A 13,831-nucleotide genomic window follows, 5' to 3' on the forward strand; every position below is an offset into this window, starting at 1 on the left:
CCCATCTCAGCCTCCCAAGTAGTTGGGACTACAGGCGCATGCCACCACACCCAGCTAATTTTTGTATTTTAGTAGAGACGGGGTTTCACTGTGTTGTCCAGGCTGGTCTCAAACTCCTGATCTTGGGATCCTCCCACCTTGGCCTCCCAAAGTGCTGGGATTACAGGTGTGAGCCACTGACTGCGCCCAGCCAAATTACATACAATTTAAAACAAAATTTGTTGCATTGAACTGAATGTTGAATTTTTCTTTGTAAAATATCCCTGTGACTAAATTTTCACTGTGGTCTGCAAATTAATTTATTTGCTTAATAGAAAAATAATTTTCAGCGTTGGGCATGGTGGTTCACACCTGTAATCCCAGCACTTTGGAAGGCTGAGCCCAGGAGTTTGAGACCAGCCTGGGCAACACAGTCAGACCATGTGAGAACCAAAGGATGGAAACACAGTCTAGGAATTTTTTTTTTTTTCAATTAGCCAGGTGTAGTGGCACACACTTATAGTCCCAGCTACTTGGGACGCCGAGACAGGAGGATCGTTTGAGCCCAGGAATTCGAGGCTGCAGTGAGCTATGATTGTGCCACTGCACTCCAGCCTGGGCAACACAGTGAGATCCTGTCTCTGACCAAACAAACAAACAAACAAAATTAAAAACCTAACAAAATTAATTAGAAATGTGATGAGATATTGGATGTCCATTAGTGATAACAAAAACCATTGCACCCATTATACTGAACGCTCTTTCAGGAGTTCTGAAAGCAAACAAATGTTAAAGAAACAGAAAAATAACATCTTTAAAATTTTTTAGATATGTTGCTTTTATTCAAAAGAATAAAATGCTTGACAAACTCTTTAATCACAAGGTTTGAACCAAACCACCAGTCTTCTACAACAACTCTGTGAGGTAGGTATCTGCATAGCCACAAGGGATCCACACAGTCCTTTCTTCCCTTGTACCTCTCAAACACTGAGAATTGTAGTAGTTGAAACCACTGTTCTAGTGGGCAGTTAGAACAGTTGTTTTCCCCATCTTATCCCCCACAGAGCTGCCCAAGTTATTATCTGCTCCTGGGGTTGGACCATCTGTTTTATGACAGTTATGATATTGTTGTTAAAAAAAAATCCAAATTGTTACTTTGATTTATATGATCTAACTCTGAATCACAGAAGTATTACTATAATGTTCAAAACACTGATTGACTCTACTTGCTTTAAAAACTCTCAGATCCCTTCTGCATTTATCATCAGAGATCGGTAAAGATGACAATAAGCAGGTCTAAAGTTCTGAGGTGTTAGCACGTACCCTTTTCACTATTTAGTAAGCTTTCAGATCGTTTAGTATTTTTTTTATGTTACAAAATTTGGTACACCTCTTTCAGGAAAGTCTTAGTAGTAACTCCAAATATTATAATTATTGTAACCAGAATTGTGACACTTGGAGCAGAACGCATGCACACAAATAAAATGCTGTCAAAAAATGACATCACCATTTCCCCACACCAAATGTGTAACTGGTAGGAAATGCATTTCCAGTCTGGTACATGGCAGTGTGACAAACTCCTACTCATTTGCTTTTCAAGTTGGTGACAGCAAGCATTTTCTGTGATGTATGCCACCCTTTTACCTATTTGATTTGGAAGTGTAGAATTCGGATTCATGCAATCTTCAGGTGTCATCTCCACAGATCTTTCCTCTTAGGAGTGCCTAAGCTGTCTTACTCTGATGGAGGTATAATGTAGCACGAAAGACTTCCAAAGAACCAGTTTCTCTCTTGCCATTCCTCTTAACAACTTCCACGTCTATCTAAACATTCTATGCAGGAGTCCTACTAAAAGAGATTGGTTTAATGCCACTTTGATCAGTTATTTGTTGTATGACTTCATTCAAAAACACTTTCATCAATAGCATAGGGATTGTATCTATGAAAGGGAAGTTGGTGCCCAGCGTTCCTCACAAAATTGTCCAAAGGCTAAAATGAAAAGTATGTGAGTAACTGCTTTAATTATAATGTGCTATGTTTAAGCATTATTGTCTTTCTCTATGACAAGCAACAGCTCTGTCCTAGGTCCAAATTAGAAAAACACATATTGATATTTAATTCAGAATCTCATTAATTGGTAGCTGATCTGATTAACTAGAGAGAATGTGACAGATTTTCTCCTTATCTCCCAGTCTGCTATAGTGAAGCTCACTAATAAATTAATGGATATTAATAGCAGTGATCTCAGATGACAATGCTAACACTGACTCCTGGGCATCCCCTCACATCCTGCTGTCATACATTCACTAATGACCAATACCAGCCAAAGTGAGTAAGATCTCCCAATACCATGTGGTATTGAGTCTTCTCAGATACATTCACTTGTTTGGCTCAAGACATGAATCTGAGCTGTGTGCTGCCTTCCTGAGACAATACTATAAAGATTTCTGACAACAGAAAACTAACCAAGTTTGTCCAATCTGTTGCTGTAGCTAACCAGTAATTTCTTTTGTCAAATGTAGATACTGTTCCCAGTACCTTCCTATGGGCTTGATGCTCAAAGACACAAAGATCCCATCCACCTTCCTCAGAAATGCATCAGACTACTCTGTTTGCAGCATCGCCCAGGTTCCTAAAACAATCTTCCCTTTACAAATTACTTTTATATCTACTATGAAAGGATGAGCTCTTGTTTAAATGTCTAACTGTGAACATCAAGTGTGCTGACTGGAGATAAATGTTTTTCATCTTTTTTTTTTTTTTTTAAGATGGAGTCTCACCCTGTCGCCCAGGCAGGAGTGCAGTGGTGCAATCTCGGCTCACTGCAAGCTCCGCCTCCCAGGTTCACGCCATTCTTCTGCCTAAGCCTCCCGAGTAGCTGGGACTACAGGCGCCGGCCACCACGCCCTGCTAATTTTTTGTGTTTTTAGTAGAGACGGGGTTTCACTGTGTTAGCCAGGATGGTCTCTATCTCCTGACCTCATGATCCACCTGCCTCGGCCTCCCAAACTGCTGGGATTACAGGTGTGAGCCACCCCGCCCGGCCATGTTTTTCATCTTAATTCTTCTATTGATTAAAATGTGTTCTGTAAACTAAAATATGATATTGAAGTATGAAGTTCAAGTTTCTTCTTTCAGTTTCAGCTGGTAACAAATAATTAATTATACCAGAATGAAAAAGCAGAACTGCTCCAAATGCACAAAACTTAGCTAGCACTAAAAGAAATACTGAATTTTCCCCAATAGTACATAATATTTTATTGTAACAAAAATATTTAGATGAGTTTCACAGCTATATATTATCATATAGGTACCCACTGAGAAGAATAAGGTGGATAAACTGACATTTAACAATATTTTACTATACATCCAATTAATCTAAGTAATTCTGGGGAAAAGAAAAATATATAAAAGCATCCCTTTTTATATAATTCCTTATTTTTTCCAGACAACATAGAATCAAGATACAATTGTAGATCATTATAATTCTAAACTTAATATTAGAACTTGCAACATGTGAAAATTCCAGTTATATATTCCTAGGCATTTGTCAAATGATAATCAAATGTTTGTCTTATAGTGGTTTTATATTTGTGAGATAATACTCCATTACTTCATTGCTTTATACTGCCATGGGTCCTTCTGTTTGATGTTCTATGTTAGCTCAGATATCCTAGTAAATTCAGTTTTTTTTTTTTTTTCATCTGGTTAGCCTTTGGGTTATCACTTCTCGATACATAATAGAGATGTAGATAAGCAATAAAAAGATGACAAAGAAATCATCTAGAAAGCCTAGGATTCCAAACAAGGCTTCAGGTACAAAATCTAGAGGTGATATAAGATAGAAAAAAGCTCCCATTAAACAAAGTATTATCCTGATGCGAAACATCCAGAAAAGGCCCCCGACTGAAAACATTTCCCTGAATGCATGCCTCAGTAAAGTCGGTAGATCCATAATTCTCTCCATAATCTGGTAGAGGGAAAAACAAATATTATGATTTAGCATCTAATGTGTCAGGTTTCAAAATAATGTAATTTTCTTACTATGTGTAAACATTGTTAAGATGAGTGAAGATGAATTAACGAGTTACACATTGATTGAACATCATATTTTCTAATTATGCATTGTATTTAAAAATAGCTCTTTGAATACTAGTTCTTATAGATCTTATTGCAGATAACTGAAAAGCAACTAAAGTGTCATCAAGCTTAAAATATGGGATAAAGTAATGCAAAACTCAACATCTGATTTGTTAGTAAAATAAAGCAAAGAACCTAGTGCACAGGATTAGAGTCTGAGACTTGAGCGTAAGTCTCAGCTTTAAAGTCATACAGATCTGGGTTTGAATTCAAAATCAATCACTTATTAGCCAGGTGATCTTAGGAACAGTTGCTTAACCTACTAGAGATAATTCAACAACTAATTGAGTATTTATGTGCAAGGACTGTTAAGAACGAAAATTCAAAAGAAAACAATAACTAAAAGAGATAACGTGTATGAAAGACCTTTATAACTTGCCAGACAATATAGAAGTGATTATATATTAAAGACATAGGAACTTTGATGGCTTAAATAGTTTAAGAATAGCAGTGAAACTGATTCCTTCCAGTGAATCACTTCCTCTGGTCATTTCTCTGTTATGTTTAACATTCTATGTTAACAGTCATACACCCAAACTCTAGACAGGCGTTTTATGTAACAAGTGCCAAATAAGTTGAGAGGGAGACGGAGACAAAAACACAAAGAACTGAGCAAGTGAGGAGCAAATAGTTTTTTAAACCCCCAGACCAAGAGAAAACCATCTTGTGACTCCTTTTGGAACCAATGATCACCAAAGTACAAGAATGGTTGTTTCATAATCACTTCCTATGTTCTGTGGAAGAACTAATATCTAAAGCAAAACAGCCTTACAACTTTCACAAAGTTTAAAGTAAATGACTTTAGATACTCTAACAAACAGCCAGCATGTCTTTTGAATACCTTTCTGTCCTTTTTCAGAGCTATTTTGTTCACTTGTAATATAGTATCATCATTTATACAAAATCTTTAATAATTTGGCAAGAAATATGAAATGGTTTAGTAAGAAATGTTTCTGCATAAACTTACTCCAACTTTGAAGGAGGCAGAATATTAAAGAGCTAAATGCCTTTATTCTGTTACAATTTCATCACATACCAGGTTTTCTTACTCATTAAATATCTGACACAAAAAATAATAATTGAGTAATAGTATGCTTCACATTTTAAAAATATGAAGGAAAAATTTTAAAGGCCGGATGCAGTGGCTCACACTGGTAATCCCAGCACTTTGGGAGGCCAAGGCTAGCAGACTGCTTGAAGCCAAGAGTTTTGAGATCAGCCTGGCAAACAGGGCAAAAACCCATCTCTACTAACATACAAAAATTAGCTGGGCATGGTGGCACACACCTGTAATCCCAGCTAGTCAGGTGGCTGAAATATGAGAATTGTTTGAACCCAGGAGGCAGAGGTTGCAGTAAGCTGAGATCGCGCCATTGCATTCTGGCCTGGGCAACAGAGCGAGACTCTGTCTCAAAAAGAAAAGAAATGAAAAGAAAAATGTTAAATGACTTTTTAAACTTCAGTGGTAGCTCTTAAATTTGAAACAGGTTGCATTTTTAAAGAACCATCCTATTGATGTCACCAGAGGATATGTAAAAAAAAAAATTGCTGGATCAAAATTGCAGAAGAGGCTCCCAAATAATTATGGAGGACAACATGATTGGATTAAGTTTTTTTTTACTGCTTAATGAAAAATGGGTAAATCTACCCATTATCATTCGTAACAGTTGAAACTCTATGCCCTGAAACGTACACGACCTCACAGAACAAGGAACAATGGAGCATGAGCACATGTCTGTTTAATACTGAAGCATCTGCATAGCTTAATATATTCGGCTGGGAGCAGCAGTATCAATTCTTACCTTAACAGTAATTCATTCATTTATTCAACACACATTAAGGCACTGAATTTGGCACTGGTGAATAAATAAATTTGGCAATGGTAAATAAATAAAAATGGTCCTTACCCTTATGAAGCTTTTAGTTTACTGAGAGAAAGATAACGAACAAGAATTGAGTGCTGTCTATGATAAACGCCATGAAGGAAAGGTACAGAGGGCAGCCACAGAGCAGGGAAAGCTTCTCCAAGAAGGGTCTACTTGGGAGTTATACCTGATGTAAAGGATGAGTTGATGGGTGCAGCACACCAACATGGCACAAGTATACATATGTAACAAACCTGCACGTTATGCACATGTATCCTAGAACTTAAAGTATAATAATAATAATAATAAAAAATAGATAGTTGTCATCTAAAGACTGGGAAATCACCATGAGAGCAGAAGGACAAGCATTTCATGCAGAGGAAGTGTCAGGTGTGACAGTCTTAAGGTGGAAGGAGTTTGTGTGTGTGCTGAGAGCATACAGCAGGGTGGCTGCAGGGTGGTGATTGAGGCGGTTAACAGAAATTTGGAAAGGGAGGAAGGACCAGATTCTGTGGCACCTTGTAAGCCACAGTAAGGAGTTGGAACATTCAAAGACATTGGGCCACAAGTGGTGGCTCATGCCTGTAATCCCACCACTTTGGGAGGCCGAGGCAGGAGGACCACTTGAGCCCAGGAGTTTAAGACCAACCTGGCCAACATGGGGAAACCCCATCTCTACAAAAATATAAAAATTAGCTGGGTTGTGGTGGCATGCACCTGTAGTCCCATCTACTTGGGAGGCTGAGGTGGGAGGATGGCTTAAGCCCAGGAGGCAAAGGTTGCAAGCGACTCAAGATTGCGCCACCACACTCGAGCCTCAAAACAAACAAAATGGAAGTTTTCAAACACAAGAGCATCATGGTCTCATTTATGTCCAGAAAATATTTATCAGGCTGCTGTGGCAGGGAAAAAAGTAGAAGTGAGGAGGCCACTGTGGTTACTGTGAGCAGAGATGACAGGGCTGGACCAGCACAATGTCTACAGTGATTGAAAGAAGTGGACACAGGCTGGGCATGGTGGCTCACACCTGTAATCCCAGCACTTTGGGAGGCTGAGGGGGTGGATTGCTTGAGCCCAGGAGTTCGAGGCCATCCTGGGCAGCATGGCAAAACCTAGTCTCTACAAAAAATTAGCCAGGTGTGGTGATGCACCCCTGTGGTTCCAGCTACTTGGGAGGCTGAGGCGGTAGGATGGCCTGAGCCTGGAAGGTTGAAGCTGCAGTGAGACGTGATCGCACCATTGCACTCCAGCCTGGGAAGGAGTGAGACCCTGTCTCAAACAACAACAACAACACAGTCAAGACATTTTTGTTCTTTTTGAAACAGGGTCTCACTCTATCACCTAGGCTGGAGTGCAGTGACGTGATCCTGGCTCATTGCAACCTCTGCCTCCCGGGCTTAAGCAATTCTCCTACCTCAACCTCCCAAGTAGCTGAGACTACAGGTGCACACCACCATGCCTGACTAATGTTTGTATTTTTTGGTAGAGACGAGGTCTTGCTGAGTTGCCCAAGCTGGTCTCAAACTCCTGAGCTCAAGTGATCTGCCTGCCTCAGTCTCCCAAAATGCTGGGATTACAGGCGTGAGCCACTGTGCCCTGCCAGCAAGAATATGTTGATGCAGTAAAAATAATAGGATACCCCAAAAATAGAAAGAAAAGATAGGATTACTTATAGATCAGATGAGAGGAATGAAGAAGAGGAGGAAATAAAAAATGAGAAAAGAATAGACTATGTCAAAGAGGGAATCAGCTAAATACTCTACATGTTAAGTTCGAGATGCCTGTGGAGCACCCACGCTGAAATGGAAGCGAAGCAGTTGGATCTACAGAGTCTGGAGCTCAGAGAGGGGAGGTCTGGGCTGTCAATATAAATTTGGATTTAGTACATTCTAGTTTTTGAAGTACTTATTCGGTTTTACATTTCTAAGAATGTGTTAGATTTTGATAAAACAAGAATGAGTCAGTAAAATGTGCTAGTTTTTGATTTATCAAATACTTCTAGGGTAAGGGGAAGAAAGGTTATCTGTACAGTGTTCTGCTTTTAAATAGCTAAGATGACATATAAACATATCCCTCCAAACTTTTTTTTTTTTTTGACATGGAGTCTCACTCTGTTGCCCAGGCTGGAATGCAGTGGCATGATCTCAGCTCAGTGCAACCTCTGCCTCCTGGGTTCAAGTGATTCTCCTGCCTCAGCCTCCTGAGTAGCTGGGACAACAGGCACAAGTCACCATACCCAGCTAATTTTGGTATTTTTAGTAGAGACGGGGTTTCACCATGTTGGTCAGGCTGGTCTCAAACTGGCAACCTCAAATGATCTGCTCACCTCAGCCTCCCAAAGTGCTGGGATTATAGGTGTGAGCCACTGTGCCTGGCCTAAACCTGGAATTTTTTAGAGTTTCACTCTTGTCGCCCAGGCTGGAGTGCAGTGGTGCGATATTGGCTCACTGCAACCTCTGCCTGCTAGGTACAAGTGATTCTCCTGCCTCAGCTTCCCACGTAGCTAGGATTACAGGCGCCTGCCACCACCCCCAGCTAATTTTTGCATTTTTAGTAGAGACAGGGTTTCACCATGTTGGCCAGGCTGGTCTCGAACTGCTGACCTCAGGTTATCTACCAACCTTGGCCTCCCAAAGTGCTGGGATTACAGGTGTGAGCCACCGCAACCGGCCAACCTGGAATTTTTTTTTTTTTTTTTTTTGAGATGGAGTCTCGCTCTGTCGCCCAGGCTGGAGTGCAGTGGCGCAATCTTGGCTCACTGCAAGCTCCACTTCCTGGGTTCACGCCATTCTCCTTCCTCAGCCTCCCAAGTAGCTGGGACTACCAGCACCCGCCACCACACCCGGCTAATTTTTTTGCATTTTTAGTAGAGACGGGGTTTCACCGTGTTAGCCAGGATGGTCTCTATCTCCTGCCTTGTGATTTGCCCGTCTCGGCCTCCCAAAGTGCTGGGATTACAGGTGCGAGCCACCACGCCCGGCCCCAACCTGGAATTTTTTAAGGGAACATTTCAAACGGGGCTAGGGCAAATAGAATAAACCATAACTGTGAAACTGTTGAAGTTTTCAGTTGTAACTTTTCTCAAAAAACAAATGGTGTTTTAGTAGCACATAGAAGTAAATAATTTTCTATTTCCCTCTAATTTTTTCTATTGCTTTTCTGCTAGTTTCTCTTTCATAAAAATTTTTATAATGCTATTTGTTTTTTAAGAAAGAAAATTGTAGTCCTTGGGAAAGCTGCAACATAGTGATTGGCAGCAATGAAGGTAAAAACTTGACCCAACACATATGATGATATATTTTTTTCTTTTTCTTTTTTTGTTTTTTGAGAAAGGGTCTCACTCTGCCACCCAGGTGGGAGTGCAATAATGGGATCATGGCTCACTACAGCCTCGACCTCCTGGGCTCAGGTGATCCTCCTATTTCAGCCTTCCAAGAAGCAGGACTACAGGCATGTGCCAACACTCCTGGCCAATTTTTTGGTATTTTTTGTAGAGATGGGGTTTCATCATGTTGCCCAGGCTGGTCTCAAACTCCTGGGCTCAAGTGATCCACCTGCCTTGGCCTCCCAAAGTGCTAGGATTACAGGCGTGAGCCACTGTGCCTGGCCAAGATTTTTCATAGTCAAAGAATACTTGTTGGTAAACCTCACTTTACAAAAGAGAAGAAATGTATCTTCCTCTAACTTTGAACGTGCTTTAGCATTACTTACAGATCTGGGTTGCCCTGAGAATCTCCGGTTATAATCATTAATATCCTGATGCAATCTCACAACATCCTGAGACTGATCATCTTCACCAAATACCGTTAGGAGTAAGGTTACCTGTATATTACAGAAAAAAAAATTATTTCAACTTTCTGCATCATTATGTTTTTCATTTTGTGTTATTATTCAATAGAATGGTAAAGGCTTCTATATTTATATTTCATTCATTTTTAAATAAAGGCAACCTGGAGGAGGGGAGTAAGTAACTGCTTTGCAATAAAATCCAGTGCAGCATAGAATTTGAACTCCTGTAAGATAAAATAGGCACCATATCCAACTACTGGTCTAATATTTTCCTGTCCACACTAGGGATAAATTCAGTAGTTCTCTATTTGGGTCGACAGATATTTGAAGATGCAAGAATGATAAGGAAACATTCAGGAGGAAAGTGACATACAATATATAATTGTCACTTTAAGACAAAAATTATGGTTTTTTTTTCAGTATTAAAATAATGATTGGTTATTCTTACTGGTATTTGAAAGGTCTTTGAATGCTACCAACCATAATATAAAGATTATGTTATTGCAGGGACCAGCTCTCAAACACCAATTCCTACTATAATAAAAAAAAGAAATTTTTGATATTGTTATATAACATAATACATTTAACCATGCTTCCTTCATGGTTGTGGTAACAAGGATATACAAATGTCCTAGGACCATACTGGGGTAATCTGACGGTGACAGTACCTTGAAAAATAAATACACTTTAGGACGTAGCACCCTTACAGAAAATGGTCACTAATGATTGTATGATGACATAAAAGAAGGAGTGGTGGCCAATTTAGTTTTAAATCATTTAGTTGTTGTTTTATCCTTCCTCAGTTCAGCTGTAAAACCAAGGCTTCCCACTGCTTACATGCTTTCCAAACAGCTAAATGAAGGCATGACTAAGCACAGAAGGTGGTGAGAACAGCAGGTGCAGCCATCGGTTCCTTCACAAATTTGTTAATGAAAATGCATTCTTTCAATACACATTAATGGAACACCTATGGTGGGGCAGGCACTCTGCTAAGTGCTAGGTATGCCAAAAAAATGAAGACACAAGCCTGCTCCAGGGTAACTACAACACCCACAATGAAAGGGGACGCAGACCTGGCCGACAGCCTTACATGGCCCTGTGGCAGGTGCAAGAATGCTGCTGTGAGAGCAAGGATCTCTTCTTTCTGGGGTGTCAGAAAGCCTGATACTGAGCTAAGCCTGGGAAACAGTGGTAGGACTGTGGTTGGTGTACACACATTCAAGGGGAGAAGCAGTGAGTGTGTTCCACTCAGAGGCCTGTGTATTGCTACTTCCATGACCATTTACTTGAAGGGGCCTACTGAAAACAGGAGGTAGAACAAGCATTTACCATCTCTCTTGCCTCCAGGATGAATTACTCTTCGCTTAGGGAACCAAGAGCTATTATATTAAGACAACTTTATCTTGACCTTCTGAGCCTCTAGTCAATTTATGGATGGTACACAGGATACCATCGGCTACTGTACACATGCCCTATTAAAAGCCATGGGCAGAACCAAGAAGGGGGAGGGCCTGGAACTATTTTTTTAATGTAAAACCTACTCCCTGGTTTGGATATTGCTGACTGAGAGCAAAAGATGCCAAGAGGTGGTACTGGCAAATAAGCTTCTTTTTTTTTTTTTAATTTTTTTTTGAGATGGAGTCTCACTCTGTCTCTAGGCTGGAATGCAGTGGTGCGATCTCGGCTCACTGCAACCTCCACCTCCCGGGTTCAAGTAATTTTTCTGCCTCAGCCTCCCGAGTAGCTGGGACTACAGGTGTGCGCCACCATGCCCAGCTAATTTTTGTATTTTTAATAGAAACTGGGTTTCACCATGTTGGCCAGGATGGTCTCGATCTCTTGACCGCGTGATCTGCCCACCTCAAACCTCCCAAAGTGCTAGGATTACAGGCATGAGCCACCACGCCCGGCCATAAGCTTCAATGTTGATTGCCTTGTGTCGCGCATCAAATCAGCCAGAGAGGCATACAGAAACATCAGTTTTCCTCCTTACCATGTGACCACAAGTAAAATATGAAAGAGGCAGAATTTGGGAATGTAGAAGCAAGAATGGCAAGAAAATGACTTGGACCTCCCTCTTTATACCAAAATAAGAGGGCAGTTGAGGGGAAACAGACAGCTACAATAAAGGCCAAAGGAGAGAGAGAGAGTGTGTGTGTGTGTGAACATTCCACCCACAGGTTAAGTGGAGGAATACTTTTTTTTTAGTGATGTAATCTGGTTCTATTGTCCAGGCTGGAGTGCAGTCCCATGATCGTAGCTCATTGCAGCCTCAACCTCTTGAGCTCAAGCAATACCCCACTTCAGCCTCCCAAGTAGCTGGTACTACAGGTATATACCACCACACCTGGCTAATTTTATTTTTAAAATTTTTTTGTAGAGATGAAATCTCATTTTGTTGCCCAAGCTGGTATTGAACTCCTGGCTTTAAGTGATCCTCCTGCCTTGGCCTCCCAAAGTGCTGGGATTACAGGCATGAGCTACTGCGCCCAGCCTGTTTTTTTATTTTAAATGAAATATAAATATAAAGGAAATTATGAAAAACAGTGTACAACTGATAAAATGTCCTATGTTGTCATACTTAAAAACTGAGAATGTTGGTTTCTCAGAATTGTTCAGTATTTCATTTCTCCAGTTTATCAAAGAAATGGAGAGAATTTGTCATGTCTCATCTGCAGTGCTATTTCAGTCTCATGTTCATGTTTACTTACTGCCTCCCTCCTGAGGTGGCTTCGATGCTAACTGTCACGGTTTAAGCTGTTCTGGACAATGCAATGTGGCCAAGTCTCTAAAAGGAACAAAACGTTTAAAAAAAAAATCATTATATACCATTTAAAGCTATCTGGGTCCTCACTGGAAAAAGATTAAATATAAATTGAAAAGGAAAAAAATTTTTTTCAAAACAAGTGTATGTAGAGGATATATGTTCAAGTCTGATTACGTAGTTTCGTTATTCCTTTGCTGGTACTGCTACAAAGACTTTATTGCGATTTTTGGGAAAGATTCATTTACCAGTTGTCTTTCACTACAACTGTAGGATTTCAAATAGGATTCCCTTTTTTAGTGGTATCTCAATGACAGTTTAAAAAAAATAATCATGGGCCAGGTACAGTTAAAAAAAAATCATGGGCTGGGCGTGGTAGCTCATGCCTGTAATCCCAGCACCCTTGGAGGGTGAGGCAGGAGGATTGCTTGAGCTCAGGAGTTTGAGACCAGCCTGGGCAATGCAGGGAGGCCTCATCTTTACTAAAAATTAAAAAAATTAGCCAGGCATGGTGGCACATACCTAAAAGTCCCATCTACTCAGGAAGCTAAGGTGGAAGGACTGCTTGGGCCCAGGAGGTCGAGGCTGCAGGAAGCTACGATCATGCCACTGCACTGCAAGACCTTTTCTCAAAAAAAAAAAAAAAAGTAATAAAAACAATAGAGTAACATCAAAGAAGATTTGATTAAATGAAGTTCTGCTAAAAAGATAAGAATAATTCCAAATGTAGACACAAAAACTGTAAAAATGTACAAAGTAGCATAAATGACACTTTCTGCATACAAAACATTACCGTTTGTCTACAGATTGGACAACTGATTGCCCCAAGCCATGAACCATATCGCCAGTAAGCAATAATGCAGGCACCTAATAGACAAAACAAAACAAACAATCCATTAATAGTGATGTTTTAAAGTCCATATATCCTCAGAAAGATTCAACTATTTGAAATATTTTAACAGTACCACCTTATTTAAAAATACTTTTTACTTCATCCAGCCAACCTTCAGGCAAATTCATATCTAGTAAGGACTCCTAGCCATTAAAATTGTTTTAATTTAAATTCCAAGTTAAGGCCAGGCACGGTGTCTCAAGCCTGTAATCCCAGCACTTTGGGAAGCCAAGGTGGGTGGATCACTTGAGGTCAGGAGTTTGAGAACAGCGTGGCCAACATGGTGAAACCCCATCTCTACTAAAAAATACAAAAATTAGCCAGGTGTGGTGGCACACGCCTGTAATCCCAGCTACTTGGGAGGCTGAGGCAGGAGAATCGCTTGAACCCGGGAGGTGGAGG

At 40.3% G+C, this 13,831-nt stretch overlaps 1 protein-coding gene across 2 annotated transcripts in view; it reads right to left on the reverse strand.

Annotated features, from left to right (window-relative positions):
* Positions 1–797: 797 nt before the first annotated feature.
* The window catches only part of RNF170 (ring finger protein 170), a 49,792-nt gene continuing 36,758 nt past the window's right edge, over positions 798–13,831 (reverse strand). For both annotated transcript variants that reach the window (XM_011957090.1, XM_011957089.1), the window contains exons 5-7: positions 13,331–13,404; positions 9,696–9,806; positions 798–3,949 (exon numbers count right to left, since the gene is read on the reverse strand). In XM_011957090.1, coding sequence (XP_011812480.1) covers positions 3,680–3,949; positions 9,696–9,806; positions 13,331–13,404 — 455 coding nt within the window. In that variant the 3' untranslated portion in view covers positions 798–3,679. The remainder of the gene's footprint in view (positions 3,950–9,695; positions 9,807–13,330; positions 13,405–13,831) is intronic.

Source organism: Colobus angolensis, unplaced genomic scaffold (assembly GCF_000951035.1).
Source record: "Colobus angolensis palliatus isolate OR3802 unplaced genomic scaffold, Cang.pa_1.0 Scaffold433, whole genome shotgun sequence".
In the NCBI taxonomy this organism is placed as follows: Eukaryota; Metazoa; Chordata; class Mammalia; order Primates; family Cercopithecidae; genus Colobus; species Colobus angolensis.